At 39.9% G+C, this 20,347-nt stretch overlaps 1 protein-coding gene across 1 annotated transcript in view; it reads left to right on the forward strand.

Annotated features, from left to right (window-relative positions):
* Positions 1 to 20,025, forward strand: part of LOC134337282 (thimet oligopeptidase-like) — a 38,454-nt gene extending 18,429 nt beyond the window's left edge. The window contains exons 5-12 of the mRNA XM_063032152.1: positions 2,484 to 2,644; positions 3,725 to 3,860; positions 8,387 to 8,753; positions 9,368 to 9,569; positions 14,394 to 14,580; positions 15,889 to 16,023; positions 16,377 to 16,513; positions 18,923 to 20,025. Of these exons, the coding sequence (XP_062888222.1) occupies positions 2,484 to 2,644; positions 3,725 to 3,860; positions 8,387 to 8,753; positions 9,368 to 9,569; positions 14,394 to 14,580; positions 15,889 to 16,023; positions 16,377 to 16,513; positions 18,923 to 19,087 (1,490 nt within the window). The 3' untranslated portion in view covers positions 19,088 to 20,025. The remainder of the gene's footprint in view (positions 1 to 2,483; positions 2,645 to 3,724; positions 3,861 to 8,386; positions 8,754 to 9,367; positions 9,570 to 14,393; positions 14,581 to 15,888; positions 16,024 to 16,376; positions 16,514 to 18,922) is intronic.
* The last annotated feature ends 322 nt before the right edge of the window (positions 20,026 to 20,347 follow it).

Raw genomic sequence — 20,347 nt, forward strand, 5'->3', positions numbered from 1 at the left:
AAAAGGGTTCTAAGAGTAAACCTAGCAATTATCGGCCTGTGACTTAGACGTCAGCGGTGGGTAAATTGATGGAAAGTATTCTTAGAGATGGTATATATAATTATCTAGACAGACAGGGTCTGATTAGGAACAGTCAACATGGATTTGTGCGTGGAAAGTCATGTTTGACAAATCTTATTAAGTTTTTTGAAGAGGTTACTAGGAAAGTTGACGAGTAAAGCGGTGGATGTTGTCTATATGGACTTCAGTAAGGCCTTTGACAAGGTTCCACACGGAAGGTTAGTTAGGAAGGTTCAATCGTTAGGTATTAATATTGAAGTAGTAAGATGGATTCAGCAGTGGCTGGATGGGAGGTGCCAGAGAGTAGTGGTGGATAGCTGTTTGTCATATTGGAGGCTGGTGTCTACTGGTGTGCCTCAGGGATCTGTACTGGGTCCAATGTTGTTTGTCATATATATTAATGATCTGGATGATGGGGTGGTAAATTGGATTAGTAGGAATGCAGATGATACGAAGATAGGTGGAGTTGTGGATAATGAAGTAGGTTTTCAAAGCTTGCAGAGAGATTTAGGCCAGTTAGAAGAGTGGGCTGAAAGATGGCAGATGGAGTTCAATGCTGATAAGTGTGAGGTGCTATATTTTGGTAGGACTAATCAACATAGGACATGCATGGTAAATGGTAGGGCATTGAAGAATGCAGTAGGACAGAGGGATCTAGGAATAATGGTGCATAGTTCCCTGAAGGTGGAATCTCATGTGGATAGGGTGGTGAAGAAAGCTTTTGGTCTGCTGGCCTTTATAAATCAGAGCACTGAGTATAGGAGTTAGGACGTAATGTTGAAATTGTACAAGGCATTGGTAAGGCCAAATTTAGAGTATTGTGTACAGTTCTGGACACCGAATTATAGGAAAGATGTCAACAAAATTGAGAGAGTACAGAGAAGATTTACTAGAATGTTACCTGGGTTTCAGCACCTAAGTTACAAAGAAAGGTTGAACAAGTTGGGTCTTTATTCTTTGGAGTGTGGAAGGTTAAGGGGGGACTTGATAGAGGTGTTTAAAATTATGAGGGGGATAGATAGAGTTGACGTAGATAGGCTTTTTCCATTGGGAATGGGGGAGATTCAAACAAGAGAACATGAGTTGAGAGTTAAAGGGCAAAAGTTTAGGGGTAACATGAGGGAGAACTTCTTTAGAGAGTGGTAGCTGTGTGGAATGAACTTCCAGCAGAAGTGGTTGAGGCAGTTTCGATGTTGTCATTTAAAGTTAAATTGGATGGGTATGTGAACAGGAAAGGAATGGAGGGTTATGGGCTCAGTGCAGGTCGGTGGGACTAGGTGAGAGTAAGAGTTTGGCACGGGCTAGAAGGGCCAAGATGGCCTATTTCCATGCTGTAATTGTTATATGGTTATATGGAAACACAATAGAATCAATGATTGGCCACACACAAGAAGACAGACAAACAACCTATGCGCAAAATATAACAAACTGCAAATGCAACAAATAAATTTAAAAAAAGCAATAAGTATCGATAACATGAGATGAAGAGTCTTTGAAAGTGAGTCCATAGATTGTGGGAACAGTTCAGTGTTGGGGGTGAGTGAAGTTATCCCCTCTGGTTCAAGAGCCTGATGGTTGAGGGGTAATAATTATTCCTAAACCTGGTGAAGTGGGTCCTGAGGCTCCTACCATCTTGATGGCAGCAGCGAGAAGAGAGCTTAGCCTGGGTGGTGGGGAGGGGGAGGGGGGGTCCTGATGATGGATGCTGCTTTCCTGCAACATCACTCCATGTCGATGTGCTCAGTGGTGGGGAGGACTTCCCCACTGATGGACTGGGTTGTAGGCTTTTCCATTCAAGGGCACTGGCGTTTTCATACAAGGCCATGATGTAACCAGTCAATATATTTGTTATGCTTTGTAACTCCAAAGCGTTAAAAACTAATCAGAAGGGAAACAAGGGAGATTAGTCATTTACTTCGATTTTATTTTAAATGAGGCACATGCATAGCATGTGGGGTGTTGATGTATGCCATTCACATACTTTGTACATATAACCATAATGAATTACTTAAACAACAAAGAATGCTTAATCAAACAATATTTACAATATTACTCAAATATTATTAAATACATGATGCGCTCCACCACACATCTCTAAAAGTTTGTCTAATTTTTAGATGACGTGCTGAATCAATGCAAACTTCTAAGAAAGTAGGGCGCTGCCGTGCTTTCATACAGCAGTGTGTAGAGTTTCCTGCAACCGTTTGATTAAATTAAGATTACTTGATGCAGATTAGAGAATAAATGAGACTCTCTTCATATCACTGAATGAGTTTAGCAGCTTTTCTGAAGGCCAAACCTATGTTTCTCATTTGAATCAATTGTTAGATCTTTTATTATATGTTGAGTGAGTAATATAAATACTGAGTTTTATTGAAGTGATTTTTGGCTTTGATGTTGATAATGGCATATTGTGCTTCCAGGTGGTCTCCCTGATGACTTTATCAGTGGCTTGGAAAAAACAGAAACCGGGATGCTAAAGGTGACCCTAAAATATCCACATTATTTTCCTTTAATGAAGAAGTGCTACATCCCAGAAACCAGGAGGAAGATGGAGCAAGCCTTCAACTCCCGTTGTATGAAGGTAGGCTTGGCTTTACTTGATAACCTCTGTTCAATAACAGAGAATTTACAGCACAAAAACTGGCAAGTTGTTCTGCTCTGTTGCATATTTGTTTCAGCTTACCTTTCATTATTTCTTTCTGGTGCATAATTATTTTCTGTTAAATACATGTATTCTGTTTGCTTCAGCCAATGCACCCTTTCCACTTATCAATTAAGGAACTTTCTGTTAAGTCTCTTATTAATGCCTCTACTTCTGTTTACTATAAATACCATGTCATTTTTTAATCATTAGTATGTTTACTCTCCATGTTAAGCCCGTCCTTCTTTGAAGTTCTTAAATGGCGTATCTATTTTAGTAATGCCTAATATTTGCAAGGTTTTTTTTTAACTGTTCACCTTGAATGCCCAAAAGATATACTTGTAACTAGGTAGATAGAGGGTATTGTTTCTATTAGATTTATGTCATTTCCCTCTACCCATGCAGTTTATTGCACATGCCCAATAAATTCCCTATGATTCTTTCCCGCTGTTAATCTACACTAGCAAATGGTTTACAGTAGCCAGATAAATCCACCAGCAGGTTATTGGGACATGAAAGGAAATCAAAACACCTAGATGAAGGTAATGCAATTGTGTGGAAAGCATACAAGCTCTGCACAGACAGCACCTGAGCTAAGTATCAAACTCTTGATTCTAAAACTATAAGGTATCAGCCCCCCCCCCCACACAGGAAAGTGTCATTCCTTTCTAGTAATGTTACTTATTTTGAGCATTTACGTTAATTTTTTCCATAAAGTCTGTCAGGAGTGCAATCTATATGTTGTAGCTGCACTCAGAACATTACAGCTCAGGAACAGGCCCTTTGAGTCACAATTTGAAACGTTGTATCTTGCGCTCTCCACCCAGAATCTAAATTGTAATCAACAGGAGTGTAGAATGACTTCTGTCTCCCCTCCTGTCATAGAATGTAGGGCCTTTCTGCTCTGCATAACTAAGTACTGTATATTCAGCAAGTAGTTTCAAAGCATGATTGGGCATAGCAAGGGTGTACAGCCACTTGTATAAAGACATAAGCAAATTTTTTTTTTTGTTGGTCTAGGACAACACAGATATCCTTAAGGAAGTGGTGGCACTTCGTAAAAAGAAATCGGCTCTCCTGAACTTCAAGACGCACTCAGATTTTGTGCTAGAAATGAACATGGCTAAGAACAGCAAGAATGTCACTGTCTTTCTCGGTAATTAATGTGATTAGAATATAAGATACAGGGAGTCAATGGAATGTATTTTTGTTTCAAGGATCTTCAACATTGTCCTTGTATGTTGGCATGGAATCCTCTACGATCTACCAAGTGAAGATTATCAAAATATAATTTGTAATGGGCCTGATACTGTACATAGCAGTTGTAACTTTGCAGCTTAATACAGTAGAATTGCTGTACCAGGGGGAAGGTATGACTTGTACAAAAAAGATGGATTACACCTAAACTCAAAAGGTACTAATATCCTAGCAGGATTGTTTAATATAGCTGTTAGGGAGGGTTTAAACTAAGTTGGCAAGGGGAAGGAAACCAAGGTGTTAGGATCGAGGAAGAGGAAAATAGAAATAAGTCAAAAATACTGTGCAGCGAACATAGAATAGTACAGCACAGTACAGGCCCTTCGGCCCACAATGTTGTGCCGACCCTCAAACCCTGCCTCCCATATAAGCCCCCACCTTAGATTCCTCCATATACCTGTCTAGTAGTCTCTTAATCTTCACTAGTGTATCTGCCTCCACCACTGACTCAGGCAGTGCATTCCACGCACCAACCACTCTCTCAGTAAAAAAACCTTCCTCTGATATCCCCCTTGAACTTCCCACCCCTTACCTTAAAGCCATGTCCTCTTGTATTGAGCAGTGGTGCCCTGGGGAAGAGGCGCTGGCTATCCACTCTATCTATTCCTCTTATTATCTTGTACACCTCTATCATGTCTCCTCTCATCCTCCTTCTCTTCAAAGAGTAAAGCCCTAGCTCCCTTAATCTCTGATCATAATGCATACTTTCTAAACCAGGCAGCATCCTGGTAAATCTCCTCTGTACCCTTTCCAATGCTTCCACATCCTTCCTATAGTGAGGTGACCAGAACTGGACACAATACTCCAAGTGTGGCCTAACCAGAGTTTTATAGAGTTTTATAAAGATGGTAAGAAGAACAGGCCGGTGAATATACAGGATAATTTGCTACAAAATAGAATTATAGCACAAGTGGCAACAGGTACCGATCTAAATGTACTGTACTTAAATGCATGCAGCATTAGAAATAAAGTGGATGACCTTGCTGCACAGCTGCAGGTTAAAAGGTATGACATTGTGGCCATCACCAAGTCATGGCTAAATGATGGATGTGATTGGGAGCTGAATATCCCAGGATACACAAGTGTACAGGAAGGTAGGTAAAGGGGCTAGCGTGGCCCTGATGGTAAGTAACAATATCAAATCAATAGAAAGAAGGGACATAGGATCAGAAGAGGTAGAATCCTTATGGGTAGAATTAAGAAATGGCAAGGGTAAAAAGACACTAATAGCAGTTATATACAGGCCTCCAAACAGCAGTCGGGATGTGGACTACAAGTTGCAGCTGGAAATAGAAAAAGCGTGTCAGAAGGACAATGTCATGATAATTGTGGGGGATTTTAATATGAAAGTGGATTGGGAAAGTCGGGAAGGTAATGGATCTCAGGAGAGGGAGTTTGTAGAATGCCTACAGGATGGCTTTTTGGAGCAACTTGTCCAGAAACCCACCAGGGGACCGGCTGTTTTGGATTGGATGCTGTGTAACGAACCTGAGGCGATTAGGGAGCTGGAGGTAAAGGAACCTCTTGGAAGTAGTGATCATAATATGATTGAGTTCAGTTTCAAATTTGAAAAGGAGAAGCTGGTATCAGGTGTATCGATATTTCAGTGGAACAGGAGAAATTACAGTGGTATGAGAGAGGAACTGGCCCAAGTCAACTGGAAAAGTAAACTAAATGGAGGGACGGCAGAGCAGAATTGGATGAAATTCCTACAAGAAATAAGAAAAATGCAGGGAAAATATATTCCAAGAAAAAAGAAAATCATGAATGGAAAAATGGCACAATGTGGCTAACGAGAGAGGTTATGGCAAAAATAAAAGCAAAAGAAACGGCATACAAGGAAGCAAAAATTAGTGGGAAAAATGAGGACTGGAAGACCTTTAAAAATTTACAGAAAGAAACTAAGAAAGTCATTAGAAAAGAAAAGATGTATTATGAAAGGAAGTTGGCGATTAACATAAAAAAGGATACTAAGAGTTTTTTTAAATATATGAAGAGTAAAAGAGTGACAAGGGTAGGTACGGGACCGATTGAAAATGATGCTGGAGAAATTATAATGGATAACAAAGAGATGGTGGAGGAATTGGATGAGTATTTTGCATCAGTCTTCACAGTGGAAAACATGAGCAATATACCTGATAGCCAGAGGTATCAGGGAATAGAATTAGGTACAGTCAAGATAACTAGAGAGAAAGTGCTTGGGAAGCTAAGTGGACTAAGAATAGATAAGTCTCCCGGCCCAGATGAGGTGCACCCAAGGGTCCTGAAGGAGGTGGCTTTGGAGATTGTGGAAGCATTGGAAATGATCTTCCAGCAATCAATAGACTCTGGCATGGTTCCGGAGGACTGGAAGGTCGCAAATGTAGTTCCGCTATTTAAGAAAGGAAGGAGGCAGCAAAAAGAAAATTACAGACCTATTAGTCTGACATCGGTGGTTGGAAAGATATTGGAGTCAATCCTCAAGGACGAGGTTATGAAATACCCCGAGGTGCATGACAAGATAGGCCGAAGCCAGCGTGGTTTCATGAAGGGAAGATCCTGCCTTACCAACTTATTGGAATTTTTTGAGGTAATCTCGAATAAGATTGACAAGGGAGAGGCTGTGGATGTTGTGTATTTGGATTTTCAAAAGGCCTTTGATAAGGTGCCGCATATGAGGCTGCTTAATATGATGAGAGCTCATGGAATTATAGGAAAGATGTTGAAATGGGTGGAGCATTGGCTGATAAGCAGAAAGCAAAGGGTGGGAATAAAGGGATCCTATTCTGATTGGTTGCCGGTTACTAGTGGTGTTCCGCAGGGGTCGGTGTTGGGGCTGCTTCTTTTTACGATGTATATCGATGATTTGGATTATGGATTAAATGGTTTTGTGGCCAAGTTTGCGGATGACACCAAGATAGGTGGAGGAGCAAGAAATGTTGAAGAAACGGAAAGGTTGCAGAGAGATTTAGTCAGTTTAGGAGAGTGGGCAAAGAAATGGCAGATGAGATACAACGTTGACAAATGTACGGTTGTACATTTCGGAAGAAGAAATAATCGGGCAGATTATTATTTAGATGGGGAGAAAATTCAAAAGTCGGAAGTGCAAAGGGACTTGGGGGTCCTCGTGCAGGATACCCTAAAGATTAACCACCAAGTTGGATTGGCGGTAAGGAAAGCGAATGCTATGTTGGCATTCATTTCAAGAGGAATAGTGTATAAGAGTAAGGAGGTGTTGATGAGGCTCTATGGGGCATTAGTGAGACCTCATTTGGAATACTGTATGCAGTTTTGGGCCCCCTATCTTAGAAAGGATATACTGATGTTGGAGAGAGTTCAGAGAAGATTTACGAGGATGATTCCTGGAATGCAGGGGCTAACATATGAGGAGCGCCTGTCGACTCTTGGATTGTATTCATTAGAGTATAGAAGAATGAGAGGGGATCTCATAGAAACGTTTCGAATGTTGAAAGGGTTGGACAGAGTAGATGTGGAAAGGTTGTTTCCCTTGGTGGGGAGTCCAGGACAAGAGGCCATAGTCTTAGAATTAGAGGGTACCCAGTTAAAACAGAGATGAGGAGAAATTTTTTTAGCCAGAGGGTCGTGGATTTGTGGAATTCATTGCCACATATGGCTGTGGAGGCCCGATCATTGAGGGTGTTTAAGGAGGAGATTGACAGGTATCTAATTAGTCAGGGTATCAAGGGATATGGGGAAAAAGCTGGAAATTGGAACTAGATGGGTGAATAGTTTAGCTCATGGGGGAGCTGCGGAGCAGACTCGATGGGCCGAATGGCCTACTCCCTCTTTGTCTTGTGATCTTGTGAAAAACAAAGTGACTTAGTGTTGTAGTTAAGAACCCTTGCCACTTGCAGACAGCATTGTTCGAAGTATAGATTCTGAAATGGAATGATCTTCCTAAAACCTTGACTGCTATTTTGAAGGAATGGTTCAGAGGCACTATGAAGGCCATGAGAATTTGCTACTATCCCATTCCTATCTACTGCCATTTTGGTTGTGACAATTGTTAACTGGCTAAATTGATCCCTGAAGGATTAGATGCAAACTCTAGCCCTTTAATAAAATGCTTGAAATTTTCAATTTGTTTTTCTTCTAATTTTTTGCTCACCAGAGAGACCTTCTGAATCACTGTTATTCTGTCTATACTGACACCAACCAATGAATCTGAGATTTTATCTCTTCATGGGGTATGGTTGCCCCTGATAAGACTAGCATTTATTTTTCACCTCTAATAGTTTGAACTGAGGAGGCAATTCAGTGTCATTTGTATTAATGGATTTGGTGTTGTGTGTAGGTGGAATGGCAGCTTTTATTGTTTACAAATGCTGTTCACCGAGAAAGTAGAAATGAATCTTGTGTTTTCATGAAGAGACCATTTTTGTTCATCTGGCTTCAATACATCTAAACCTTTTCATTGTGTTTCAGATGAACTTGCAAGGAAACTAAAACCACTTGCTGAAGAGGAAAGGGCAGTTATCTTGGACCTGAAGAAGGAAGAATGTGCAAAGCGACAGCTAGATTTTGATGGTATTATAAATGCCTGGGATCTACGGTACTACATGAACCAGGTGGAGGAGGTGAAGTATTGTGTGGACCAGAACCTGCTGAAGGAGTATTTTCCAATGGAAGTGGTAACAACTGGCCTGATGAGTATCTATCAGGAACTGCTCGGATTGACCTTCAAGCTTGTTGAGAATGAACCTGTATGGCATGAGGATGTTAAATTGTACTCTGTGAAAGACACAGCATCTGGAGAGCTGTTGGGACAATTCTACCTAGATTTGTATCCAAGGTAATTTACAAGTATGTTCATTCAGAATATAGAAAATCTGAACCAAATTCAGATGTTATTGTCATAAACTTAGCTAGGTGCCTTTGCCCACTTTGCAACAGATCAAGAAGACCAGAAAGATTGATGGTTGTGGTCTGTGCTAAGTGAAGGTTGCAAGTTTGGGTTTTGTTATATTTTCATAAAGATTAGTCGTAGAGGACCTGGTTCTAAATGAAGCAGTAAGAAATAGGATAAATTTAGATATAATCGGAATGAAGCCATAGAGAATGAAGAATGTGACATACAGCATGTAGTTTTGAAGTGGAAGAACTAAAAGTGCAGAACATTAATAACTGGAATTGTATCAGCAAATCAGACAGCAAAGAATAGAGTTGGGGATCATCATGGATGAATAGTAAGAGAACTGCTTCATATCCTTAAAAAAGGAAAAGGCTTGAAAAGAAGTGTTCAAAATTTGAATAATTATAAATTCAGTGTTTACCTTGGACATTTTTTGTTCAAGTCAATTGTGGAAATGATTACAGGTATTCTGCTAGCAATTGTATTTAATTATAAGTGGTGACAATAACTGTTGGGAGATATTTGTGTTAAGTTAACAATGTATGTTTTTACAGGGAAGGGAAATATGGACATGCTGCCTGTTTTGGACTTCAGCCAGGCTGCTTATTACCAGATAATACAAGGCAAATCACAGTGGCTGCTATGGTTGCAAACTTCACTAAGCCAACTCCTAGTGCTCCATCTTTACTTCAGCACGATGAGGTTGAAACCTACTTCCATGAGTTTGGTCATGTGATGCATCAAATCTGCTCCCAGGTGAGATTTCCATCAGTGGCTTGTTGCTGTAGTAATAGTGGCTCTCCACTTCTTAAACCAATTTGCCAGGCTTCATGTGTGGGGCTAGACTGTTTATTTGATTATTGGATAATATTGCCTGAACCTGCTTGTAGTCTGTGGCCATACGTGTGGTCCCCGATTAAAGCCAGTGGATTTCAAATGGAATGTGAACACTTTTATATGGTGTTGCACTTTGATTTCATTACTGTTACTAATTACTGAACGTAGAAATGATCTGTCTCCTGTGCTTTAAATGTTAGCTACAGACAAGGCCAGCTAATTCTAGCTGGGTAGATCTTAAGATGGGTATTTTCTTAATGTTCTTTGGCTTTCATATATAAGCGTGACTTTGACAAAAAAAACCCTCAAATTTAGTCTGGCTCTCTAGAGAGCAATATAGTTAGTCCTATTTTCCCCCACTCTATCCATTTGCCTCTGCAAGTTTATTCCTTTGTAGTGTCTATCCAATTTACTTCTGAATTCACCGTTTCCCTTTGTACCCATCACCTTCCAGGCAACAAGTGCCAGATGATTACTATTTTTTGTGGGTGGAGGGTGGGGGGTTCCCCCTTGTTTGCCCTGAACTGCCTTGCCCAAATCCTTCCCCTTATAATTGTAGCCTTAACTAATAGAACATTTTATGTCTGCTTTATTTAAATCTGTCATAAACCAGTGAGACCATAAGACATAGGAACAGAATTAGGCCATTCAGCCCATCGGGTCTGCTCCACCATTCCGTAGTGGCTGATCCCAGATCCCACTCAACCCCATATACCTGCCTTTTCATCATATCCTTTGAGGCCCTGACTGATCAGGAAACAATCAACTTCCACCTTGCATATATGTATGGGCTTGGTCTACACCACAGTCTGTGGCAGAGCATTCCACAGATTTACTACTCTCTGGCTAAAAATAAATGTCCTTGCCACTGTTCTAAAGGGTTGCCCCTCAATTTTGAGGCTGTGCCCTCTAGTTCTGGATACCCCCATCACAGAAAACATTCTCTCCACATCCTCCCTATCTAGTCCTTTCAACATTCGGTAGGTTTCAATGAGATCTCCCCCACATTCTTACAAATTCCAATGCAAAACGCTCCTCATATCTTAACCCCTTCATTCTCCGAATCATCCTCGTGAATCTCCTCTGGACTCTCTCCAATGACAACACATCCTTTCTGAGATGTGGGGCCCAAACCGTTGACAGTACTCCAAGTGAACCAGTACACTACCTGCTAACCAGTTTTGCTTAAAGGAGAACAACTCTAGCTTCTCTCAGCAGGACCTGTAATTAAAATTCCCCATCCCTGGAGTTTTTCATCTCTACTTCTTCCTTGAGTCCTTCGTATCTTTTTTAAAGCTTGGAGACCAAAATGGAACTTGTAGTGCAGTTGCACCCTAAATGGAGTTTTACATAGAAAAGCTTCCTTTAATTTCTGCTGAATGATTCCAGCCATGAAGCAACTGATACTGTGCCCTTAGCTACAGTATCTGATGCTTCATAACTAGAATCATTCATCAGTAAAAATGAAAGGAAGTTATCCTTTGTAAAACTGCATTGAGGGTGCAACTGGACTATTGGTCCCATTTTCTAAGCTAACTAGTTTCTCAGTTTGTCCTGGCATCATCAAAAAAACTTTGGGTCTGTCTTTTTCTTCATGCTCTTTCCTTCAAAGTCTACGTTGACCCTCCTGCACTCCAAAGATGCATACTTAACATGAGGCATGCGAGACTGCAGGTGCTGGAAGCTGCAGCACAAAACAGACTGCTGGAAGAACCTGGGTTCACCAAGAAATGGGCAGTTGTCACTTTGTGTCAAGGCACTTCATGTGGACTGATATCTGCGTTACACTTCTCTGTAATATATTCCATTAGAAAATCTATCTGTTGTATTGCAGTCAATAAGCATGATCTCGAACTCCTCAGATGCCATAGTGGAATGTGAGTTCAAGTTTTCAGATATATTTTCTAGATTTGTGACAATTAGATAAATAACATAATCTCTGTACTATGAATTTGGATGCTACCAATTCTAACAAGAGGTCTTCAACCTGAAAAGTGTATTCACTTTCTCTCACCATAGTTGTTACCTGACCTGGTAACTTACAGCATTTTCTGAATTTTTTTTTAAAATTTAGATTTGAATTTACAAGTAGTCAGTGTTTTGCTTTAGCATTATACTATCATTATTCTCATACCTTGTTTGCTAGGAGTCAGAGCAAAATATGAACAACTGGCATTACTTGTACCTGATTTTCCATCCCCCACTTGTCTCATCATCTCTGTCAAATGTAAAGATGTGGACATTTGCTGGCAAGATCAGCATTAATGCTCACTCTTGAAACTGAACTGAGTGACAGCTGGGCTATTTCAGAGAGCAGTTAAAAGTTAATTGCAGTAATATCTGCAGTTGTATTGTGACTAAGCTAGGTATGGACAGTAGATTTTTCTTTCTTAAAAGTCTAGAGCTAGTTAGATTTATAAAGTCAAAAGCAGTGTAGGAGAAAATAAATATAATTTATTTAATTAACCATTTAAATTCCCCTCTTTCTGAGGTGGAATTTGTATTTGTGAATCTAGACCATCACTATTGCCTTACTAGATTGCTAATACAATACTTTAACCTCTTTGCTATTCATCATCATTCAGGTGCCTTGCCGTTTGGCATGGGTGATCATGTCTCTCCATCCATCACGGTCCCTGACCCTCGGAATTGTAGTTGTTGCCTCCCCGGTTTCTAACCATGATGTTATTCCATCTGTCATTTTCATTCTCTGTCTGCCTCTGCTTCTTCCTTCCAGCTTTCCAGATGTAACTAAATGTTCTAATGTCTCTCTTCGCATGATGTGTCCAAAGAATTTTGATTGCTGTTTTCTGATTTTTTTTTTAAGTACTGTACGTTTTGTTTTCGTTCTCTGTAGAACTTCTTCGTATATCCTGTCCGTATATGATATGCATAGCATTCTTCTGAGGAATCACATCTCTGCTGCATTGATTCTTTTTTCCATTGCATTGTGATGGTCCATGACTCGCAGCCATACATCAATATAGGAAGAATGTAGCAGCTGAGAGCTCTAAGGCGGATGTCATTTGCTATTTTCTTGTTCGTTAGGATGTTTTTCATTTCTGTAAATGCTGTTCTTGCCATTGCTATTCTTGCTTTTATGTCTGTTTCACATTTGCCATCAGATGTTACCCATGGTCCATGGTACTTGAAGTTGTGAACTTCTTTCAGGATTTCAATTCCCAATACGATCCTACAGTTTGGGATATCAGGTTTCTTTGATATTACCATTACTTCAGTTTTCTTTTTGTTTAAGGTTAGGCCAAGTCTTTCTCTCTCTGTGTTGATGGTAGATACTAGTTTCTGTAAACTTACTTCACTGTTTGCTTTCAGTACTGTATCATCCGCATGGCGGAGATCTTTGATATTGTATCTTCCTATACTTATTCCAGATAGGTCTTGTATGGTTCACTTTGTTGCCAGTAGAGATTCCTGATTATTCTTAGATTGTTTCCGTCGATATTAATATCTCTAAGCATCTTCATGATGACTTGGTGTTTCACTGTGTCAAAGGCTTTTGTGTAGTCAATGAAACAGAAGTATGGGTCTTGTTGTACTTCTATTGACCTTTCGATAATATTCCTGAGAATATAAGTAATGTTTGCCGTTCCCTTGCCTTCGACAAAGCCTCACTGTTCTTCACTGATCTCTGGTTTAATTTTGTTTCTTATTCTGAGCATGATGATTCTAGGTAGAATTTTTGTGAGGTGGCTCATTAAACTAATTATTCTGTGTTGTCCACACTGTTGCACCTGGTTTCTTTGCCAGTGCAATGAATACTGTCTTTAAAAGATTTCAATAAGATTGTTAATTTCTCTCCACCAAAATCTTCTAGCGCATCATACAGTCCAACCGGAATGTTATCTGGTCCTGATGATTTCCCCTTTCACATTTTCTTCATAGCATGTTCCACTTCTTCTTTCAGTATTGCTGGGCCCTCGTTGTTGTTGCCAATATCAAAGTTGCTATTATATTTTCTTTTTCACAACTTCAGACGAAATACACATAGAAGTCTCGTACTGTAAATCTCAATGTTCTATTTTAGTTTTTGATTATTGGGGAGAAGGAAGTTTCTTTCCAACCCATGCATTTGATTGGCGGTGCTCATCACCACTCATAGTATGTATAAAGAGAAAATGGAGACTGAAAACTGTCCAATCGAACTAGCAGGAGGAAGGTTTCCTTTAAAACCTTATGTGGTCCATTTCATAATGTTGTCATTGCCGATGATGACTTTAAAGGTGATTCCTCTGCAGCTCTTGTTTCTGCAGAGTAGTACTTTTATACTTAAAGTTAGCATAAATGGTGCACCAGTACGCCAGCTTGTCAGCTGTTTCTCATCTTCTAAAAACTTTGTTTCTGACTGCTCATGTGGTAACTCCCTTGCATCACTGGAGCTGAGCCACAGGTTGTTTGGCTTGATAGGTGTTACCTGCTTTCATCCAGTTTAACAGAAAAAGCACCTTAAATGGTGTGTATGCGTGTGTGTTAGCTGGAGGGAAGGAAATCCACCCCCCCGATTGCATTCAAATGGCCCATCCTGTAAGCTACAGGGTCATAATGTTCTTCACTAGAAAAATACCCTGCTGATTCTTGTGGACTGGAGAAGTTCACCAGTTTTTATGAAGTTACAGGCAATAAGTGATAAATGTAAAACTCTTTATTAATCAGCATTGTGGAGCGGGAATAAGTAGTTATGTTAACCGTTCTAATCCTAAATTTCATCATGTGATCATATAACAGGCTGAATTTGCCATGTTCAGTGGAACACATGTTGAGCGAGATTTTGTGGAGGCTCCCTCTCAGATGTTGGAGAACTGGGTTTGGGAAAAGGAGCCCTTACTCCGGATGTCTAGGCACTACAAGAATGGGAGTATAATCCCACAAGCTCTTCTGGACAAGCTCATTAAATCCAGACTAGCTAACGCTGGTAGGTATTGATCCCTTGTTTCACACCTGTATAATGCATTAAATTTAAAAAAAGAGCAATAGTTAAGAGCTCACATGGGTTTGTTCTTCCAATTTATTATTAATTATTCAGCACAGTATAGGCCCTTCAAGCTGTACTGCCCAGTAACTCCTGCTTAACCCTTGTCTAGTCATGGGGTAATTTAGAATGATCAATTCTAAATTAGTAACTGGTATGTCTTTGGACTGTGGGAGGAAACTGGAGTACCTCGAGAAAACCCAGGCATTCTTCGGGGAGGGTGACAGACTCCTGACAGATGACATCGGAATTGAACTCTCAACTCTAATGCCCCAAGCTGTAGTAATAATGTGTTAACTGCTATGCTAGCGTGGTGCTCATTTAATGACTAGGCTCAAATGATAGAATGGTGCCTTTGGATTAATGAAGTGGCAAATATTTGTAGGTATGCTCCTGTATATGACTGCAAAATAGTATCAGTGTTCGAAAAGTAAATGCTCTCTTCACCAAAATATAACATTTTTGTGGATTCTAGGAAGTCTATATACCCTCACTGTTCCTAAGGGGAAGAAAAGCCCTGTGGTGTGGTGCAAGGGAAATTAAAAAAAAAAAATAAAATTTTAATCATCTTTCGACTGTCAGAGTGTTTGTTAATTTGGAATCTTCCTAGGGACGATCTGCCAAAAACCACCTAACTGGGGGGGCGGAATACAGTTCCTGGAATTGCAATTTACTCTAGAGCGAAATCTACTTGATGCGTATATTTTTTGCCCAATTTTGTGCCAACTTTGACAAGGTTTGAAATCTATATTGAATAGGTTATGATTTGGGGTTGAGAGGGATAATAAATCAGCTAAGATGGAATGGCAGAGCAGACTTGATGGGCTGAATGGCCTAATTCTGCTCCTGCTGCTTTGTCTTATGGTATTTGACAAATCTGTGGCCCTGACATTGTCCAAGTTTGAGTGCCCATCCCAGTAAAATGACAACACTTTTATCAAAAACAAAACCAAACTACTGGAACTCAGCAGATTTTTATATGTTACATTGTTTTGGATTTAACTGTTGGCACCTGAGCATTTTAAGTTTATTTCTGATGCCGTGGAAAAGTCTTTATTTGGCTGCTTTTCCGTGCATTCATGTAGAAAATATCAGCAGAATTTGTACTTGCCTTTTATTAATATGTCCAAAAAAAACATTCAAAGTCTGGGATCTGTGGCATTACTTACTCTTCAAAGAATAGTGCTTAGCCTGGGAAGGAAAATAAAAAGGGCAATGACTAAATTTCTTTCCCTTTTTATTTGTACACAGGCCTCTTCAACTTAAGACAAATAATTTTGGCAAAAGTTGATCAGTCACTGCACACAAGCTCCAATACAGAAATTGATGCCAAGGAAGAGTATGCCAGATTATGTAAAGAGATACTGTGTGTTCCAGCATCACCAGGTAGCTAAAAGGAAAAATACCATTTTTTTTTCTATCACTGATACAAATGATGAATATATGTTCCTGAGTGTTGAATAGCCATCTGTGAAGGATCCAAGTTGCTGAATTGTCTGTGATACTGTACATTATCTCATTAGACATCATCCTATCTAGGATCCTGCTAAGTTGAAAAGATTAAAATATTAGTTGCCACTTGCTCATTGTTATTAATATATAGTGCTGCTCATCGTTAAAAATTTGCGTGCAACTGAGGTAACTTAACAAATTTAACTAGGTCTCACCTATAGAAATGTAATAAGCAGAAAGAACATGTAAAAATATATTGACTTGCAGAAATAATGCTTGCTTTTCAGAAACTAATATGCCAGCCACATTTGGACACCTAGTTGGGGGATACGATGCCCAGTATTACGGTTACCTCTGGAGTGAGGTCTACTCAATGGATATGTTCTACACCCGATTTCGACAGGAAGGCATCATGAGCTCAAAAGTACGGATTCGTTAGAATTCTCTTTTGGAGGGGGGAGTATTGACATCTCAAATGTAATCTGACTGTCCTAAGTCACTTTACAAAGTAGGTTATTTGATGGTCACTAGAAGCATTTTCCTTCCCTAACCTTGACTGGATTGTTGCAGAATGAGTGTATATCTAGGAGGGTCATTTTAGCCCAACAGATTTTTGTCTCATTACTAGAGAAATGCAATAGTCCTACATTTTCTCTTCCCAAAACTGTAACTTTCTCTGTTTAAAATATTTATCCAATATTATCTTAGAAAGACTTTGTGTCAAAGTATTTTATTCTCCTTAAACCTTTTTGTGAGGAAGTAACTCCCCATCTTTCTGCTCCATCTGTGGAAACTTCATCTTGATGATCCTTGTCACTGACACACCAGCTTAGATATTTCTCTCTTCACACATTCAAAGCAATTTCATTTTATATCTTTCTTGTTTGTCTCTGTTTAACCTCACTGTAATATTTACAGAACTTTTGAATATCTTCTGGAATACTTAAAAACTAGTGCCCTTTCTGTGTTGCTGTGGTCTTAAATCATTATCTAGCTTGCTGTTGTTGGGTGCAGTTATCTGTAGCAATTGCTCCTTCTTAGTTTTGGCATCCTTTGAAATATATCTTGCCTGAATGTCAAATGAAGTTTGAAATTTGGACCCTCTATCTAAGAAAAGATGGGCAAGTTAATGCAGTAGTAAAAGCCAGTTTTTTTTCCAGCTTCGTACTATTGCCAAAATCAAGCAGTTTCTCTCCTTCAAAGATCTCGAGAAAGTCATCCATGCCCTTGTATCCTCCCGCTTGGACTACTCCAATTCCCTGTATACTGGGATTAGTCAGTCGTACCTGTCCCACCCGCAACTGGTCCAAAATGCGGCAGCTAGGCCCCTGACAGGTGCCCAGAAGAGGGACCATATTACTCCCATCCTGGCCTCCCCCCACTGGTTGCCAGTACGGTTTAGAATTGATTTTAAGATTCTCCTGTTTGTTTATAAAGCCCTAAATAGGCTGGCTCCCCCTTGTATCACAGACCTTCTAACCCCTTATTCTACCTCCAGGCCCCTCAGGTCGGCTGACTTGGGGCTCCTGGCTGCCCTGAGATCTAACCTCAAGCTCAGGAGTGACCGTGCTTTTGCTATTGTAGCCCCTAGACTGTGGAACAGCATTTCCCTCCCTATCAGATCTGCCCCCTCCATCGACTCTTTTAAATCCAAGCTCAAATCTTACTTTTATTCACTAGTGTTTGAATCCTCCTGATGTGGTTGATTTTTGGCTTGTGCTTAGGCCCTTGTGTTGTTTCTTTTGTGCCTATAAGCTGTTCGCCTTGTTGGTTATGTCTGTGTTTCTCGTATTTGTAATTTTAGCTATTCTGCTCTGATCTGTACAGCACTTTGGTCAATGTGGGTTGTTTTTAAATGTGCTATATAAATAAACTTGACGACCACCGTTGGAGAGGGGTTCCAGAGGAGGTTTGCGATAATGATCCGGGGAATGTATGCGGAGTGTATGATGGCTGTGAGCTTGTCTCACTGGAGTTCAGAAGAACAAAGGGGATATGCCTCATGGAGTATTGAAAGGTCAAGATAGAGTGGATGTTGAGAGGATGTTTCTTATAGTGGGGTGTCTTGGGCCAGAGGGCACAGCTTCAGAATAGAGGGGCTTCCCTTTAGAGCAGAGATGAGGTGTTTCTTTAGCCAGAGGGTGGTGAATCTGTAGAGTTCATTGCTGCAGCTGGCAGTGGAGGCCATGTTTGGGTATGTTTAAAGCAGAGGTTGATAGATTCTTGAATAATCCGGGGTTTAAAGGTTATGGGGAGAAGGCAGGGGAATGGGTTTGAGAGGGATAATAAATCAGCCATGACGGAATGGCAGAGCACACTCGATGGACCGAACAGCCTAATTCTGCTCCTATGTCTTATGATCTGATGAAGATAATCTCGGGTTTATAAGAACTTCGATATGAGAAAACATTTTCCAACTTGCATATTTCAACAGCATAAAGTGGACTGTTCCCACAACTAGGTCTAAGTTGGTGTTTGTTCTATGAATTGCTCTCCTTGCACGCTGCTTCCTTTGATCCCATCAACATTTCCTACTTCTCTTTCACCTTCATGTATTTGTCCAGTTTTCCGTTAAGTTAATCCATATGCCTCAGCTACCCTGTGTTCAAAGGGGGGCTTGCTGGCAGACTGAAATCTGGCTCATTGTCAGGAGCATAATATGGAGGTCTTTCTGGTTACATGTCCCACTTTACAGCTACCATTTACTTTATAGGCAAGCTCTGGTTGTAAACATTCCTATTTTTTTCAGTTTATACTAAAACAACACTTAATGACGTTATATGCTGTCAGTTATAAAACAATCTCCTAACCTCTTTATGCTTCTCTCTTGTAGGTTGGAATAGATTATCGGAATTGTATTCTTAAACCGGGTGGTTCAATGGATGCTGAGGACATGCTGAGATGTTTTTTGGGCCGTGAGCCTAAACAAGAAGCTTTTCTTCTGAGCAAAGGGCTGAGAGTAGATATAGAGAAACAGTCTGCACCTTCAGCCTGTTGAGATTGTCTCACTGTACATCATGTACATCTTCCACCATGGCACAGTAGATGAACTGCTCTCCAGATGGATTTTTTTTCATATATGTGTTGTTCAACTGCAACCTGCTAATGGGTTAACCAGAATTTGCTGAGTTCTAGCAAAACCCTTCTAATGAAACAAGATATTTTAAAACTTGTGAGGGAAAAAAAATTCAATTGTAATCGCTCCATAGAGAAAGGAGAACCAAACACGAGCCCTTTTCTCATAAATGAACTCCTCACCGCAATCTCTTCTTGTTTACCTAGAAAGAGTAAAATTGTCTGAAGCTGTTGCTCTAGATCAGTGACACTAGTTCAATTATGTGAGGGTATTTCCCAAAAAGTTAGACTAATCTTAGATGGATTGAGCTGCAGAGTAATAGGGTAGTTTGCCATTTTTCACTACCTAACACATGATGTGTACCCAGTTCAAAACTTCAGGAATCAATTGCCACCTTCTAGAGAAGATGTTAATAATTTTCGTCATTCAAAAAGAAAACAAATCAATTATGTGATTTGATCAGAGTATAAATCTTATTACAATAGAGAGGAAATGTTGATGGCAATGTGCTTTTTTTTTTTGCACAAAATATATCTGGTGATTGTCTACAGTAATTGGCACAAAAATCAGGAAATTTTTCTATTTGAGCTTAGTTGAGCTCAACCAATGTGACTTTAGTGGGTTTTCTCATTTGATTTAAGGAAAGATGGAGAGATGTGGGGGCGCCCTTGCTCTCCAAAGTTGTCCAACAACCTTATTTGAAGATTTGTTCCATGAGTGATGAGAGAAGTACGTCTGCCATATGTGGAATTTTACCTGAGGATAACAAAAGTAGAACATTAAAGGATGAATATAATATTGTTTTATGGTGCATTAGATTCTTTTTCACTTTGGTCCCAGTGTATCTGGTGCTGGAATACTTAAGTATGTAAACTTTAGTGTGATATACAGTATTACTAGAGTGTGGAGATGCCTTTTTTTTTGTGTGGGAAAGAATAACGTTTCAAAAGCGCATTATGAAAAGGTCCTTGATTAGAAATATGGCATCTGGACAATGCCCTTTTCCTGTGCTCACTGAGGTAAAAGCTATTGATGTTGAACAGGAATGTCTCTCTGAAAGCCTCGTACTCTTCCTATTTGTTCATATCTACAGGCTCTGTGTCATGGCTCCCAGGTCTCCATGCAGTTCTTTCTCTGTCTTAATATGGGTAGGTTGCAGAGCATGGCACACACCTTGATGAA

Source organism: Mobula hypostoma, chromosome 24 (genome assembly GCF_963921235.1).
Source record: "Mobula hypostoma chromosome 24, sMobHyp1.1, whole genome shotgun sequence".
Taxonomy (NCBI): domain Eukaryota; kingdom Metazoa; phylum Chordata; class Chondrichthyes; order Myliobatiformes; family Myliobatidae; genus Mobula; species Mobula hypostoma.